This window comes from Etheostoma cragini, chromosome 8, assembly GCF_013103735.1.
Source record: "Etheostoma cragini isolate CJK2018 chromosome 8, CSU_Ecrag_1.0, whole genome shotgun sequence".
Taxonomy (NCBI): domain Eukaryota; kingdom Metazoa; phylum Chordata; class Actinopteri; order Perciformes; family Percidae; genus Etheostoma; species Etheostoma cragini.
Genome location: NC_048414.1, coordinates 23,709,891 through 23,725,857, shown reverse-complemented (window position 1 = coordinate 23,725,857; position 15,967 = coordinate 23,709,891). Strand labels below are relative to the sequence as shown.

The 15,967-nt window shown below is 40.0% G+C and overlaps 1 protein-coding gene and 1 pseudogene across 1 annotated transcript in view; one reads left to right on the top strand and one right to left on the bottom strand.

Moving 5' to 3' along the window:
- Positions 1-1,056: 1,056 nt before the first annotated feature.
- On the bottom strand, positions 1,057-4,835 carry LOC117949090 (annotated as a pseudogene).
- A 6,314-nt stretch (positions 4,836-11,149) lies between these two features.
- LOC117948610 (spondin-1-like) overlaps positions 11,150-15,967 on the top strand; it is a 142,967-nt gene continuing 138,149 nt past the window's right edge. Inside the window, exons 1-2 of the mRNA XM_034878349.1 lie at positions 11,150-11,748; positions 13,306-13,412. Coding sequence (XP_034734240.1) covers positions 11,523-11,748; positions 13,306-13,412 — 333 coding nt within the window. The 5' untranslated portion in view covers positions 11,150-11,522. The remainder of the gene's footprint in view (positions 11,749-13,305; positions 13,413-15,967) is intronic.

Genomic DNA, 15,967 nt, shown 5'->3' with positions numbered 1-15,967 from the left:
GGCATTTGGTGCCTTGTCCTTCAGAGCAGAAAACATGCCCATCACTTGCTCTGCATCAATGTTATGTAAACGAGCCCTTTCTGTCTCCTTTTTTAACTGATCATTTACATCCATGTTAAAGTACCTCTTGTACTGCCTTGTGAGGACATTGTGGACTGCATTTATACATCCTTCCATCATTGACAGAAAAAGATCTCCGTCCACAGGTTCCACCAGAAGAGCCTCAAGATTTGGACTTCTGGACAGCTTAGCACCAAACATATGTGTCACAGAGAGAATTTGTTGAGGATCTTGTGAAAATACCTCTAACCCAGGGGTGTCAAACTAATTTTCACCGAGGGCCACATCGGCATAATGGCTGTCCTCAAAGGGCCAGATGTAACTTATACATGTAAATAAATGTGATCGAATGTAATGTAAAATAAATGTAACTACTCCTTAATGTTAAATAACTAATTATTTATTATTAACATATTCAAGTGACAATTACAGTTGCATAGAAAACATATGTTTGCTTGTTGCTCTAACATAAATCCTGTTAAGTTTTGTCAGCTTATGAAAACCCTTATAACTCCATTAATGAAGGATCAAACTGTCCAAGTGAATAAAGAAATATAACATAAAACTGAGCTTCAAAGAACATGTATGACACATGTAGCATTTTACAAAAAAAGGCTGCACACAGCCTGGCATCCAAATGATGGTCTGATGACAATAATTTGTCTGCATACACACATAAGACCTGCAAACATTAAATAATTACAACAGCAGCTACACATAAATAATATGTAATCAACTAAAAATACCAAATTAAAGGTTGACTCAGTTCACAACTATATTGGTCAAGTTTTTCGGTTAGTCTTTGATGAGGAGATGCTGCCTGTCCTTGAACACACCAAGTGGATTCTCGCTCTACTATCGATTGATCATGTTCGGAAAATGATACACACAAAACAAAATGAAAGCTTAATCATTAAATTGCACACAGTTTAACTGTTCTTCTTCTTGGCTGAATTACATTTTATTATATTTTAATTAAGTTTAAAAAAAAAATGCTTACTTGTGTGTTTTCTGACCAGATCTCTGACACCGTTTTCCCGTTGCCAGTGTGTCAATGTCTGGTTTTAGGTCCTGTGCTGAGGCAATGCGTAGAACAGCATGGAGGTTGTCATCTGTGAGGCGTGATCTGTGCTTGTTTTTGTTCAGATTCATTATGGAAAACAACTGTTCGCACAGATAGGTGCTCCCAAACATGGACAGAACACGGGGAGCATGAAGTCGAAGCTGTGGCATCAAACCAGGGGACGGTAAAAGTCCTGGATTGCAGCATCCTGGACCTTTGCTTTCAGGCCACTGTCGCTTTGAAGCTCAATTAGCTCCATCTGAAGGTGTTGGGGTGCAGTGCAGACATTGGTGGTGAAAGGATTGGCCAATCCAATCCTGTCAAAGCCAGACTGTTGTGCTCTGAAGTCAGAGACGCGCCGATCAAACTCAGTCTTTAACCAGCTCAGTTTGGTAGCCAAATGAGCACATGAAAAAGTCTCGGGAAATGAGGCTGACGTGCTCTGACAAACAGGAAAGTGGACAAGATTGTCCTGTTTCACTTGCCACATCCATAAATCCAATTTACGCTGGAAAGCCGTGATCGTGTCGGACATCTGCGTGATGACTTGTTTGCGTCCCTGCAGCTTCTGATTCAGCTGGGCGAGATGGTCGGTTATGTCACACAACACAGCAAAGTCACACATCCACTTTGGATCTGATAGTTCTGACATGAGTTTTCCTTTACTCTGCATAAAAAGAGCAATATCTTCCCTGAGCTCAAAAAAATCGCTTGAGGACTTTGCTTCTACTCAGCCACCGCACTTCTGTATGGTACAGCACATCCCCGTGTTCCGAGCCCATCTCCAGCAAAAACTGCTGGAACTGACGGTGATTCAGGCCACGCACCCGAATGAAGTTCACTGTTTTCATGACTGTTGTCACAATGTCCTCCATCCCCAGCACCTTCCCACACAAAGCTTCTTGTTGGATAATGCAATGATACGTTATCAGAGGCGTGTGACAGTTAATTTTTTGCATTTTCCCCTTCATTAGTCCAACTAAGCCCACTTTTCCTCCACACATTGCCGGTGTTTCAGTTTAACTGGTTTTTGAGTTAACTGGTGATAGAGGCGGATGTGGTGTGGGCGTGGCCTTTCAGGACGCAGTCTCAACTTACCAGGAAATAAAAATGCCGATCTTCTTTAACTGTCCATATGCTGATCGCTTCACTTCTTTTCAAATTAATTTGTCCGTGTCTTGTGAAACTTTGTTGTCGTTTCGAAATATCACCCGTTGTCTGGCGAGTGTGCAAACCACGGAGAAACCAAGATCAACTTGTGATATTTACATTAGTAAACATTTCACCGTTAAAACAACACTGTATGCTAAATTTGTGAAATTTTGTAATCTATATCTGTAAAGGCGATTTTATTGAAATGGGGTATTCTTTATACTCTGAGTCAGAAAATTCAACTGCAGCAGCACTTATTAACACAATAAAGCTTTCCAGTTTCACTTCTGAACGTTTTACAGAGGGGTTTGTTCAGATGTCATTGATAGCCTAAGTTATGTAACATTGTATACCTAAAAACGTAGCGAAAATTGATTATTTTATGGCTGTTGACACCAATGCAGTGATAAAAGAATACATCTAAAATAAAAAATATCTGGAATGATTTTCTTTTCTTCATTATGGATATCTGAATTTAAGATAACTATATACAATTGGATTGTAGATATCTGAAATTGTGTTTCCTAATAATTATATTGCAGACATTCATACATTTAATAAGATAAGATTGACTTTGTTGAACCCCACTGGATCAAACTGCTGCCACTTCAAGTTAAGTCAACTTTATTTGTAAATTCTATGTATGTATACATATGTGCCTGACATACAGAACATTTGAAAATACTTTTCTCTCCGACCCACGGTGCAATTTATTCACTAGTCTTATCTGGATGACGGAGTAGGCATAATGAATATTAAACAAAGTTGTTGGGTTGAGCAAGCTTGTATAATTTAACACTACGTAGCCTACAGAAATATAATACATTATATAGCCTCTCACAAATTAATCTGAGCAGATCCCCTTTTTCCAAAGTAGACAGCTGTCTCCAAGCTGCGTTCAACTGAGTGTAAAACCTCACATAGCTTATGTTGAACTTAAAGGCTGTTTTGAAGTATAAACAGATACTGCCATTGAATTAACTTGTGATGCCGTTGCAAGAACGAAGACTGACAACATGGTTGGCTGTGTCGATGCCTGCTCACAACTGGCTACCATAAAGCAGTGTTTTCCAAAAGTTTTTCCGTTATCAGTGATATATTTGAAGTCTATCATTCCGTTATTGATCTGACTTCAAGTCGATTTGAGATGCTTTCATACAGAGGTAAGTGAAACATACTTTCTTAGGTGTTCGCACATGTAATGTTTGTGGAGATAGCTATGGAAACAATCATGCCAGATTAACTTGTGTCACTTATCCCGTTGATTGTGTTTTATATTTAATTCTACGGACGTGCATCATTGTTATGGTAATCCAAACTACACCATACTACTCATTCATCACGTTTGGACACGTGTCACAACTGTCAAACTCCCATTTTAAGATATAAGGCTAGCTAGTGCAGGTGATGAAAGGGGAAATATCAGGCTTGTGTTTGTGTCTTTGTTGTAAGCTTGTTCCTTATCTATAATAGGTTGGACATAGTTTTACAACTAATTTAACCGTGAATGTCACTAAATAATCTAAAAAAAACAGTGTTCGTGGTTTACAGTAGAGACGTGGTAGAGACGCAACGATGCACTCGCCAGACAACGAATGATATTTTCGTAATGAAAACGGCTCATTTGTTCAAGTCTGTCTGATCGGGTCCTAAACTCCTATCCCAGCAACCCGTTCCCACCGTAATGTTTCACAAGACCCCGACAAATGAATGGGAAAAAGAGGCGAATTGATCGGAATTGTTTACTGCAGCGGTGCAGCCCCGCCTTCAACACATATCACCAGTTAACTCAAAAACCAGTTAAACCGAAACACCGATACACCGTCTGTAGTTAATCCTACCAAGTTTTCCCACTGCAATGGATTTTTACTTACGGACTTCTCCACCGCATCAAAAATGTCCTGTCCCGCTGTGGTCCCATGCATTGCAGCCACATCCAACAGCTCCTCAGTGATAAAGAGGTCCGACTTTACGCCTCTAATAAAAATTGATAACTGCGCTGTCTCCGTGTAATCTGTGCTTTCATCAACAGTTTATGAAAAAGCTGCGTGTCTCCTCGGCCATGCTGTGTTGTAAGATTTTCTGCTAGTTCCTTCACTCGGACGGCGATGGTGTTTCTTGATAAACTGACATTTTTAAAAGTCTGTAACTGGTCGGGACACACCTGCTCACAGACCTTCAGCATGCACTGCTTCAAAAGCGCTCCCTCTGAAAAAGACTTGGAAGCGTGGGCGATTTCTTCAGCCACAATGAAGCTAGCTTTCACCGCGGCCTCGTTTTTGGCTGTGGTTTTCATGAACAAACTCTGCTGCGACCGCAGTTTGCCTTTTAATTCTTGGGCAATTTGTTACTTTTTTTGAAGGCTAACGCTAGCTTTAGCGTACTTAGCTCCGTGTTTGGTGTCAAAATGTCGACGCAGATTGTACTCTTTGACAACCGACACCGCCTCGTAACACAAAAGACATACCGGTCTTTCTCCTTGAAGCACAAACAAGTATTCGCCTTCCCATCTTTCTTGAAACAGTCTTCTGTCTGCATCAACTTTTCTCTTTCTGGACATTTTGGGATCATTATTTATATCTCAATTCCACTCGTTGGCATCACAGACCGTTACGGTCTATGGTTGTCATGGACACTGCCGCGGCTAGCGTAGTCGAAATGCATTGTGGGAAATGGAGTTTTTGGTCAAAACCCCCTCTAAATTTATTTTTTGGTATTTATTTTTAGACACTCAAAACTTTTAAGCTCTCGCGGGCCACATAAAATGACATGGCGGGCCACATCTGGCCCGCGGGCCTTGAGTTTGACACATGTGCTCTAACCTGTCTAGAACATCCTTTACCATGACTAAACCTTCAATGTGACTGATTTCAGAGGCTGCGCCCTTGTAAAATCTGGACATCCAAGGCCCAGTCAGCACTTTCCCCAAAAGACCAAGCACCTGAATTTCCACCATGGCAACAGGACTTTGAAAATCATGTTGGAGGGAACCTCTGAGCCTGTTGCATGAAAATGTTTGTCCGTTAAGAAATTTCACAAAGAATTCTCTGTGTTCATGAAGCCGTTCACAGATCAGGAACATAACATGGAGTCTGTTTCCTCTGTATCTTGGCAGCAAACCTCGAGGCAGTTTGGCATTAGACAATGCAAGCACAAATCCTTTTGGGTCCCCTGCTGCATCTTTGTACCTGAATTTGTTCAAGCCAAGCACTAAATCATTAGCCATGCAATCTAAACCCAACATCTTCTTCACAATGTTACATGGTTCCTTCTGCTTCAATGCTTTGCGACATTCAGTAGCAATAGTTTCTAGTGGATGTAGGTAGCAATTTTTTTCCCCCAGGAATCCTCTAATCGTTCAATAGTGGCATGCTTAACAGCTGCCCTGTCTGTCATTGTATTTGAAACAGATGCAGTTATTTCTGACCTTACCTTTGGAAAGTCTACGGTGTTGTCCTTTATTTTCTCAGCTTTGTGAAAAGCACAATATACCCCAACTAGATTGTCTACAGACTGATTAATGTGCACTTCATAGTCCTCTGCAGTTCCCCCAGCCAATGGATCAACTGCAATAATGTGGCACTTGTCTGATGAAGTTACATGTATTGAATTGACGTGTACACTCTCCTGAGTTGTTGCATCAAAACCTAATGTCATATCCTTGTTCTTTAGCATATGCTCAGCCACTTGAAAATCTGAAATTGTGCCAAGTTCACGGCACATCATTTCCACTGTGCTCCTATGTGGGACATTGCCGATATCAACACCAGTGCGCTTTGCAAACTGAGAAATAAAAGTGGGGATGTTTTTGTAGGAAGATTATTTACTAATGCTTCATAAACAAGCATCCTCATTTCTGTGGGATACTGCTTCTCTTCCTTTTTTAATTTTGAGTCACGCTGCCGATCATTAACTGTATCCTGTAACCACATATTGTCGCATTGCAGCTGGCAGATAGCATAATTTATTTCTCCGAGCTTGCCCTGCAAATCAACAATGGTAGTATCTTGTCCGTGATTTTGTCCTTGTGCCCGAATTGTCCTCCTTCGGGTTTTATTGTGTTGTTTTAAAAGTTTGTGCATTTTTTGTAATTTTGTTAGTTTTCCTTTAACATCACAAAGTTCCTTCACTATGGCTAGTTTGGAGTATCTGGAATGAATTTCAGCAATTGTTTTATGTTAATGATGCATCTTTCCGTTTCAGAAGTTGTCTGAGATGTTTTACTCGTACAACCTGTAGTGCTGATGCCTTCAATTTAGCTCTTAATTTTTTCACTTTGTTCAAGTAATTTTGCTTCATATCAGCTCTTTGTCTTGGAACAAAAGTTAATGCCTGTTGCATCTTAAGTTTCCTTGGTGTCAACAAACCCTTTCGCTATAAGGAACGAATAGATAGTGGTGTGTCAGGGGTGCCTGAGACCTTGGACTTCGTTGTTTTCATCAGGGCTGTTAGACTTTCACTTGATGTTGATTGAACATCTGGTGTGTGTAATGTGTAATCCGAATCAGTGGGTCCAACATCTCCAGTGGAAGGCGGACTTGGGTCATCGTGTATATCAACACCATGGGGAGGCTGACTATTGTTCAGATCAAAGGGTCCTAAGGCTGGGCTGGGAACAACATCAGTGATGGAAGAAAGGCTTTTTTCTTGATAAGAACACTCACTGGAAGGCGTAGTAGGACTGGGATCCTCAGATATCACTACATCAGCTTGAACATCAGACATGTCAGGGACTGCTGTGAATTTTACAAAATCTTCAAGGCATAGCTGTAAAAAAAAATATATATATATTTTAATATTATTTTATATTAATATTTTATATTATTAGAGACTTCAGGCAATTAACAGTTACATATACAGATATTTAAGAAAAAGCAGTATATGCTTACCTTTGTGTAGCTGTCCATGTCTGACTGACGAGTGAGGTGGTGCTCATATTTCTGCACTCTCTTTGCCAATTGGTTTATGTGATGGGGATTGAGTGTACAGTGGAGCATGTTTTGGATAGCTTTCACAGTTTGGGCTGGAGACTTGTCGCAGACATGATAAAGTAACAGCAGATGACCATTCTTTAGTTGATCATGTGTAGATGGCAGCTGACTGAAGTTTTCCTCCAAAAACAACCGGCCCCTTCCTGGCTCTAGCTTCTCTGAACATACTTTTTTCTTTCTTTTGACCTTTGGCATTTTTGCTGAATACACCAGAAAAAAATGTGTAAGTGGAAGACACTTCATTTTTGTTAACAGTATTTTCCACACATTTGAGTCCTCCCTTAAATGTTGTGGTCTAAATGTGGCATTAATGAGGAAACCCTCATTAGTCACACTAACTACATTAGCCCATGAAGACTTCCTCTCTCACTCATCAGTCGTTTACTGTTAACATATATAGCCCCCTCCAGAAACACTTCAGTAACTATTTTCTACTTCATTTCTGCAATGAAAATAGCTCCATCTAACAAAACAACTTTTATAGCTTTACTATTTGACACAAGAAATTATTTCCCACACATTCTAAAATATACAGTCATCTACTACATGAAACAGTATGGCTGCTTCACAGTCATTATCTGTCCATTGAATTTGAAGCAGATTTTGCGGTTGGTGAAACTCCCGAGGTCGTTGTTCAAATTCATTGAAATTTCCCTCACTTGTAGTTTAGCAATTAAACTAAATGTATATTACAATTTCAAGAATGTTTTTACTCACCTTCGGCAAAAACGACAACGATTTTACGAGCAACACACTTTTGGCGGCGCTCACGCGGCCAGTACAGTTCAACAGGAAAGAAGGTGACTGAACGAGAAGGTATCTATGGTTCTTCCGGTGGTGTTACCGATAAAAAACACGGAAAATCTGCCATCAACTAAACAAGAGAAGCATTTTATTCTGTAACACCGCACGCGTCTCATGAAATCCAAAGTCACGTCGACCGGAACTAAAATGGCAGTCGCGACAGCGAAGATAGGCGCGTACCTACTTACAGGTACCCATACTTCTGACTTTAAAGTCGGAATTCTGACTTTATTCTCAGAATTCTGACTTTATTCTCAGAATTCTGAGAAAAAAGTCAGAACTCACAAACAATTTTCACCAGTGGCCGTAATCCTCTTCCGTAAATTGTTGATAAGGGTTCTGTAATATATTTAATGTAATGTTTTTGCCTGTAATGTTAATTTATTGGACGATAAAGACACATTTTTGTTAACAAAATGTTTTTTCCGAACATCAGTGACATTTAAATGCCTTGGTTTCAATGGCCAAGGGGTATGGCCTAGGGGTAAGGAGTAGGGGTAAGATGGAGAAATGGGATTCAGCCTTAAGCTGGGAAACGCCGGCTTCTCAGCTGATTACACCTGATTGGTTTACAGCATAGTGACGTTTTGAAAAACCTTTTTATTCTTTTTGAATTGGAGGGACTTTAATTGCTATTTGTCTGATTTAAAGACTTATTCTGTACACAACACATGTTGTGTGGCTGATAGTGATGTTAAAAAGTCAGAGAGACTAAGTCCGTTTAGATCACTGATCATCTCCAGTCTGTTGTTAATTAAAATCAGCATCCGATTGCATGTAGAACATTCTGAGAGTTACTCTGTCATAAGCCTGTTGTCTTTGCGCTTGCCCCCGCTGATGTCATCAAAGCTTGCACCTTTTAGCTGGTTGTGAGTGAACCAGGAGTGAACTAGCTATGGCCGGTGCCTTCACAAGGCACCGGCTTGTTACACAAGGCCCTGACTGAAAGCCCAAAGCCCAAGGTACGCTACTGTATATGTGTGTGTGTGTGTGTGTGTGTGTGTGTATATATATATATATATATATATATATATATATATATATATATATATATATATATAGAGAGAGAGAGAGCTTGTTTTCATGCAATAGTTGAAAATGAGAATAGGTAGTAATTTGTAATAATAGTACGGAAATTAAGGATCTTTTATTGCATAATTCCGAGTTGTTGAAGCGTTTAATTCTATTGTGAAGGACGGTAGTATGATCCCAAAAGGTTTGACAGCATTGAGGCAACCTCCGAAAAATCAGCAGCGCCCATTGTTTACATTGAGGAGATGTCCGGTTGTGGCCTAGGGTAGCGTAAATCAGCGGTGTTAGCTTACTTTAGCCAACTCTTATGAAGTAAAAGCCTTACTAATTTGTTAAAACAATATACCGTTAGAAAGGTAAGAACTTATGCTTTAGTTTTAAACCATTAAATTAACTGAAAACATTGATAGATTATTTATATTCGTATTTGAACAGATCCGAACGTGGACACCGTTCCGCTAACCTTTTCTCCCACCTCCAGTTATCTAGCAGCTAATCTAATCTCGTCAGCTCATCCTTCTGTTTCTTCCAGTATTGGATCCTCCTGGGGTCAATGCTGAAATGTCTCACAGCTTTTTCATCTGAGTTTTCCTCAGTATACTTTAAAACTCTTTTCGTTTTGTTGATGAAAAGTCCGTCACTAGCACCAGAGCCGTCATACTCTGCTGTCACTAAATGAGACCCGTGTTACATCCAATGTAGCTACTGTCATCTGTTGGCACCTGTACGTTACTACACGTGGCTAAGTAACACACAGCATTGACTAAAATACCCGTGCGAAAATAATACTTTACATGAGTCCCAAAACTAAGAAAAACGAAGCATGAATATATTGTTGAATCTGTTAAATTAAAATGGTAGAATAATAATAATAATAAATAATAATATATTTTATTTATAACGCACCTTTCATTCCAAGGAATCTCAAAGTGCTACACAGGAGAGTAATAATAATAAAAACAATCAGCACAAAAATGCCTTTCTGAATAAAAAAGTCTTCAGTTCAGCTTTGAAAATATCAAGGTTCCCTACTGCTCTTAGGTCACTCGGGAGCTGGTTCCAGAGCCGTGGTGCAGCTGAACAGAACTGTACATTACGATAAACTTGAATGCACATTATATTAAAGGCACTGAGATTATCCACATTTATCTTTCGCCGGCCTTCATTTGTCCGTTTTGACAATGCCCCTGGCCATTACTAGAGGCCCGGCTTTTAATTGACTACTGGTCTTTATTTGAGGAAATACGGTATGTGTGTGTGTGTGTGTGTGAATTCATTCTTCATACTGCTCTATGACAATACAGTTGTAAACGAAACGATTTTGTTCTGCCTTGTTTGTTTCGAAAATGTTACAGAAGTAACTTCTGTAGGAAAGAGAATCAGTAGAAATCAGCGTACAGAAATAATTTTAGCATGTAGAATTTATACACAAAGTATGCAAGATCTTTATGAGATTAACCTGAGCAGCAAAGGTTGATTTAATTGCATTGCATAGACTTTACATAAAAATCTCATGTTGCTTTTATAGGTGAGAATTATATACACTAAACATAAAAAGGAAACTTTAAATTAACCCCCCGAAAATATGTTGATACAGAATAATTGAATATAATTAACATTAATGAAAAACTTTGAATTTACATAATAAATCATGTTGGTTTTACAAATAAAAAAATCAGTAGCCTATATTAAATACAAATTTATCATTTTGACTAAACATTAATATATCTGCAACCAATGTAGGCTTACATATTTTTTTTATAAATTGAACAGATTGTTATTTTATTATTCCTATTGGACCAGTCATCGATATCTGGTGTCCTTTTGTACATTTTACACGAGGACGGGGCTCCGTTAAAGTCTGTCGGACTACCTTGCACGTTGGAATATTACGTCGAGGGGTACCCTAGGTTGAAACGTAACGCCAACGGGTCTTGACCATGTTACGACTTCACAACTTTGGGAGTGAGAACATGTTGACTGGATATGCGTGTGTGTAGCTATGCTTGCGTTTTAGGGAAGGGCTGGCTCTTATTAAAGTGCGGAGCTACAGTTTGGACCTTCCTTCGCCTCAAGTCAAGGAGACATCCGCGTTCACCCGCGCTCGGTTATTTGGCGCCCCCCGTTCTTCCATGCTCTCTCTTAACACCACACACTAATCCGGGAACAGCAACAGCAGCTCTTCTCTCTTCTGTCCCCGCTCAGCAGCGCTTAAACGTGGTGCGACCCTGACGCGCTCTCTCCAGTTCAGAATGGACTCGTCTCCATCTCTTCACCTTTACCACTGACAGTGACGCTGCTGTAGTTTGGTGGGAGTTCCTGGGGAAGTGGTTGGAACTGGTCCTCTGGCTGCTGTTTCGCCTTTCCACTTGGCGTATTTTGATATAACAACAATTGTAGACTTATCTCCGAGCTCCGAAATGGGAACGTTTTTACATGTGCTGTTTTTGCAGTACTATTTCGTCTCAACTTTCGTGTGCAACACCGTCGCTTTCGTTGAGGAGCCCTCCGAAGGCAACTCGGGCGTGTTCTGCGGGCGGATCATACGGGCGCAGACCCAGGGGACTCGGAAGGATGGGCACCATGAGTTCAGACTCAGAGTAGAGGGGGACCCAGAAAACTATCAACCGGGCAGCACCTACAGAGGTAAAGTTTTTTTCAGTCCATCTTGCAATCAGTGCGTAAACTGGTGGAGTGTGTATCTATTCATCTTTAATGTATTATGTTTCCAGAAAACTTGAGTAGGGCCTACCACCAAATATTTCAACTAATAGCCATAGTAATCTAAATGTGTTCTAGAAACTGATGTCTGAAGGACATAATTTCCAAACTAGTGAGTCTGCCTCCTCTACTCATGCAGGGATAGTTGTGGTTTGATAAGGCTAGTTAGTGTTATAATGTCTGACCTATATTCACTTCCTCTCCTCTTATTGCAAGCAAGAGGACACACACTTATGAACACACACAGAGAAGGACACAGTGACACACACACACACACACACACACACACACACACACACAGACAGATCTGTTTCTAATTAAGCTGACCCCTGGGTAAGCCTGGCGGATTTGGCCACATGAAAAAGAATTTGGCCTACTCACAGTGATTCATGATTAATTCAGATGTTAACACTAAGCAGTTTTCCAAAACCAACAACAATAGAAATACAGCTGTTTCATTTTCTCTGTTTTTAAATCCAAACTTTAGTCATACAAATTCAAATAACTCCAGGAAGACAATATGGGGAATTTTGGCAAGGCCTGGCATTCTCCAGTTTTGACACAGGCCTCAAAAACACGTACACTAAAATCAAGGGTCTGACATAATATTCCAGATCATGCAATTGTTTGGTTGTGATGCCACATTTAGCAACCAGGGCTTAATTCAAATCAGTTGTAAGGGACATATAAAGAACACCAACGAAGAAAAAAAAGTTATTTCCTAAACTTCACAGCCTTAATGTAGTAAAGAAATTCACTTTTTAAAAACAAGATGCAGTTAAAAATATTGACATCTTCCTTCCCAGTGACTGGAGCAAATCTTAAGATAAATGGGATGGCAAGAAAAAGGGAAGGTTCAGGCACAGTAAGGGTGAGTTGAATAAAATTCCACCCGCATCTCATTATATGGGCCCCATTACTGGCTGGTTCCATACCCCTGCCATGAGATTTACAGTCTTTTATTCTAGTGTGAAACGATAAATGTAAATGTAAATGTGCTGTATTTGTATAGCGCTTTTCCAGTCTTAACAACTGCTCAAAGCGCTTTTACATCTACAGGAAACATTCACCATTCACACACATTCATACACTGTGGCCAGGGCTGCCGTACAAGGTGCCACCTGCTCATCAGATAAACATTCGCACACATTCACACTCCGATGCACAGCACCGGGGGCAACTCGGGGTTCAGTGCCTTTCCCAATGGCACTTCGACAATGACTGCAGGGGCAGGGGTCGAACCACCAACCTTCCGATTGGCAGGCAACCGCTCTACCACTGAGCCACAGCCGCCACGATAAGGATCTATATATAGTCCTTACTCTTCCACAACACACTGATGCTCACAGGAATGCTGCTTTCATGTGTTTCGTGTTTCCTTTGCATCATCCAGAGTGACCCTGTGTCATGCGTTGTGCCCCTGGGCCTCTTCACTGCTCAGCGTCTCTGTATTAAATACACACTCACTCTCCTTCTTAACAGTGGTCCTCCTGGCAATCAGCCCTGCTTACTTCAGAGGTTTTACTCTTATCGCACTGAAGGAGGGCAGAGAGGGCACAACAGAGGATGACTACGCTGGCCAGTTCCAGGTAACGATGAGCAAGTGTGGAGAGGAAAGGAAGAATTCCTGAATACTGAATGTGCTAAAGCAAACCGTAAACTCATTTGCATGCACATGGGAGTCTACTTACTTCTTCCCGCTGTCTTCTGAATGAAAGTTAAAGGAGGTGATGCTGACAAACACTAACAGCTCCCTTGGTTGAAGCCAGGTAACTGAGCTCTCCTGTTGGTGGAGAAGAAAGGAGAATCTAGTTGCCTCTTTGGTTTAGCTCTTCTCGGGTGCTCTTCTTTCCCACTAAGTTGCAAATATGCCCTCTAGCAGAAGGAGATGGGGAAGTAGATGGCAGAGGAGGATAGAGAGGAAGAGGCATGTGAGGACAGAGAGAAAAGAGAACACAGAGAACAAGCAGGAAAGGGATGTGAGATGTTTGGTTCAGTAGGAACCCAGCTCCTACAGAGTGCTCCTGAGGAGAGAGCCAGACTTCCTCAATTACCTCCTGCTCAGTGTAAACAGGAACACACATCTGCATCTCGCGTTTCCACATACTGAGCCTAACCAGACTCTTACCAGAAGGAGCAGGAAGCTGTTTTAATGTAGCCAAAAGTAAGAAGGTTTTGTTTCTTGTTTTTACAAGCCCACTGTCTTAAAAAGAAATGATTTGATTTGATGATTTGTTGACATTGTGTAGGAATGCTGCTTTCCCTACACACTTAGTGTATTTTTTTCATTTCATTTCCTGGTTATTTGAATAGGGACATATTTAGACATAGACATTTGTGCAACAAATCTCCAATGTATAATATCACAGCATTTATAGCTATTGCTACTTAACTAAATTACTAGTAAACTACTTAACTAATTAATACTTCTTCAGTTTAATGTGACTTTAATGGCAACTATGTTTGTCTTAGGGTCTCTAAATAGTTTTTGTGTGGGTTTTGTATATGATGTAAATTAAGCACACATTACCTAAAGGCAGCCTGTGGAGTCTTTGACCACTATGGAGCAATGTTTTTAAAAGTGGGTCCGTTTTTTACTTGGTATTGTTTATGCACACGTAGTAGGGCTATAACGATACACCGATTCGATTCGGTTCATGTTTTTGACCCATGATTCAATACAAACCTTAATTCTTTTTTTGGGGATGGGGTGGGGGTTGTAATGCAACATTTTTTCTGCCACATGGAATTGTTTTGTCATTGATTACATCCCAGTTTGCAACAGAGCAATACAACAGATACCTTATTTATTGATATTGATAGATTTAAATGTTGATTGGTCCAATACCAAAGATTCTATTGTACCTTAAAATAATGTTTCCAAAATCGTTTTAGTGTTTCATTAACTTGTTGGAATGAGACATAAGAATATTGGTAACAATTATGCTCCCAAGCTGTAGGGGGAATGAAGAGGAAAAATGCTTTGGTGCCTACGGTAAAGGTGGTTAAGTAGCTAATGCGGGGCGTTCTAAGAAATTACACTGAAATTTGATCGTGGGAAGTCAAAATTGTGATCGTAATTGAAATTTGATTAATTGTGCACTCCAAATATATAAATATATATATATATATATATATGTATAGATTCCGCGCCTCATCTCCTTTTTACCCAGCCGTAGTGAGCTCTCCAAGCAGGTTATATAAATATGAAAAAGACTTTTAAGTAAAGTTTGGTGCTTAGAATTCATAGTGTTTCTTCTTATCAGTTCTCACAAACCAGCTTGTTGTATAAAAACAAAAGTTACAGGGCAACCACGTTGTTTTCTGTTTTACAGTAAAACCTTTGTTTTGTTTGAATTAAGTCCAAGGCCATTTTAAGACATCTACGCTCTGTAGACACATTGCAACTAACTTGCTCGTATCCTTTTGGTTTTAACACTCAAAACTCAAATCTCATCTCATCTCTATCTGCTCTAGTTGTTTGTTCACCCTACACAATAATACGTCACATTCGCAATCTCAGAGTCACAGCAGAACCTGGAGTAAGGCAGAGAGTGTGGAGTAGGCAGTGGAAACTGGAACAGTGTGGGAGCTTGAACAAAGTTAAAGTTGACATTATGGCTTTGCAAGCTGTTTCATGCATATTGGAAAATCCATCAGAAACTTTTAATTGACAGTTGTAATTGACACTTGTGTCTACACTGGGAAAATAATTAGGGTCTCTAGAGATGCTGCTGTCAAAACACTGTCAAGAGAAGTTGACAGTATGACAGCATTATGCTACGTTATAATGACTATATTATTTCTACTTACGTTGACTCTTTGTTATTCAAAACCCTGGATAGATCTAGTATCAGCAATTAGTTTCAGAATGATTTAATTTAACAAATATGCTGTCCTTCGTGTCCCAGTTATTTGGAGGGGTCAATAGTGAGACTGGCTTTTTAACTGAATTACCCTAATCCATCAAACTCAGCGTCTCTTTATCAAAGAGGTTTAACCAAAATTACTTATGTAAAATGAAGTTTATACAACAATTTGCATTCCTGACAATTTATTCCCCACAAGTTATTTATGCGGCTATTTTTGCAATGTCACAATTGTTTTTGTGTAGGGGAACAGGAGCCAAATGAACACAGTTGTG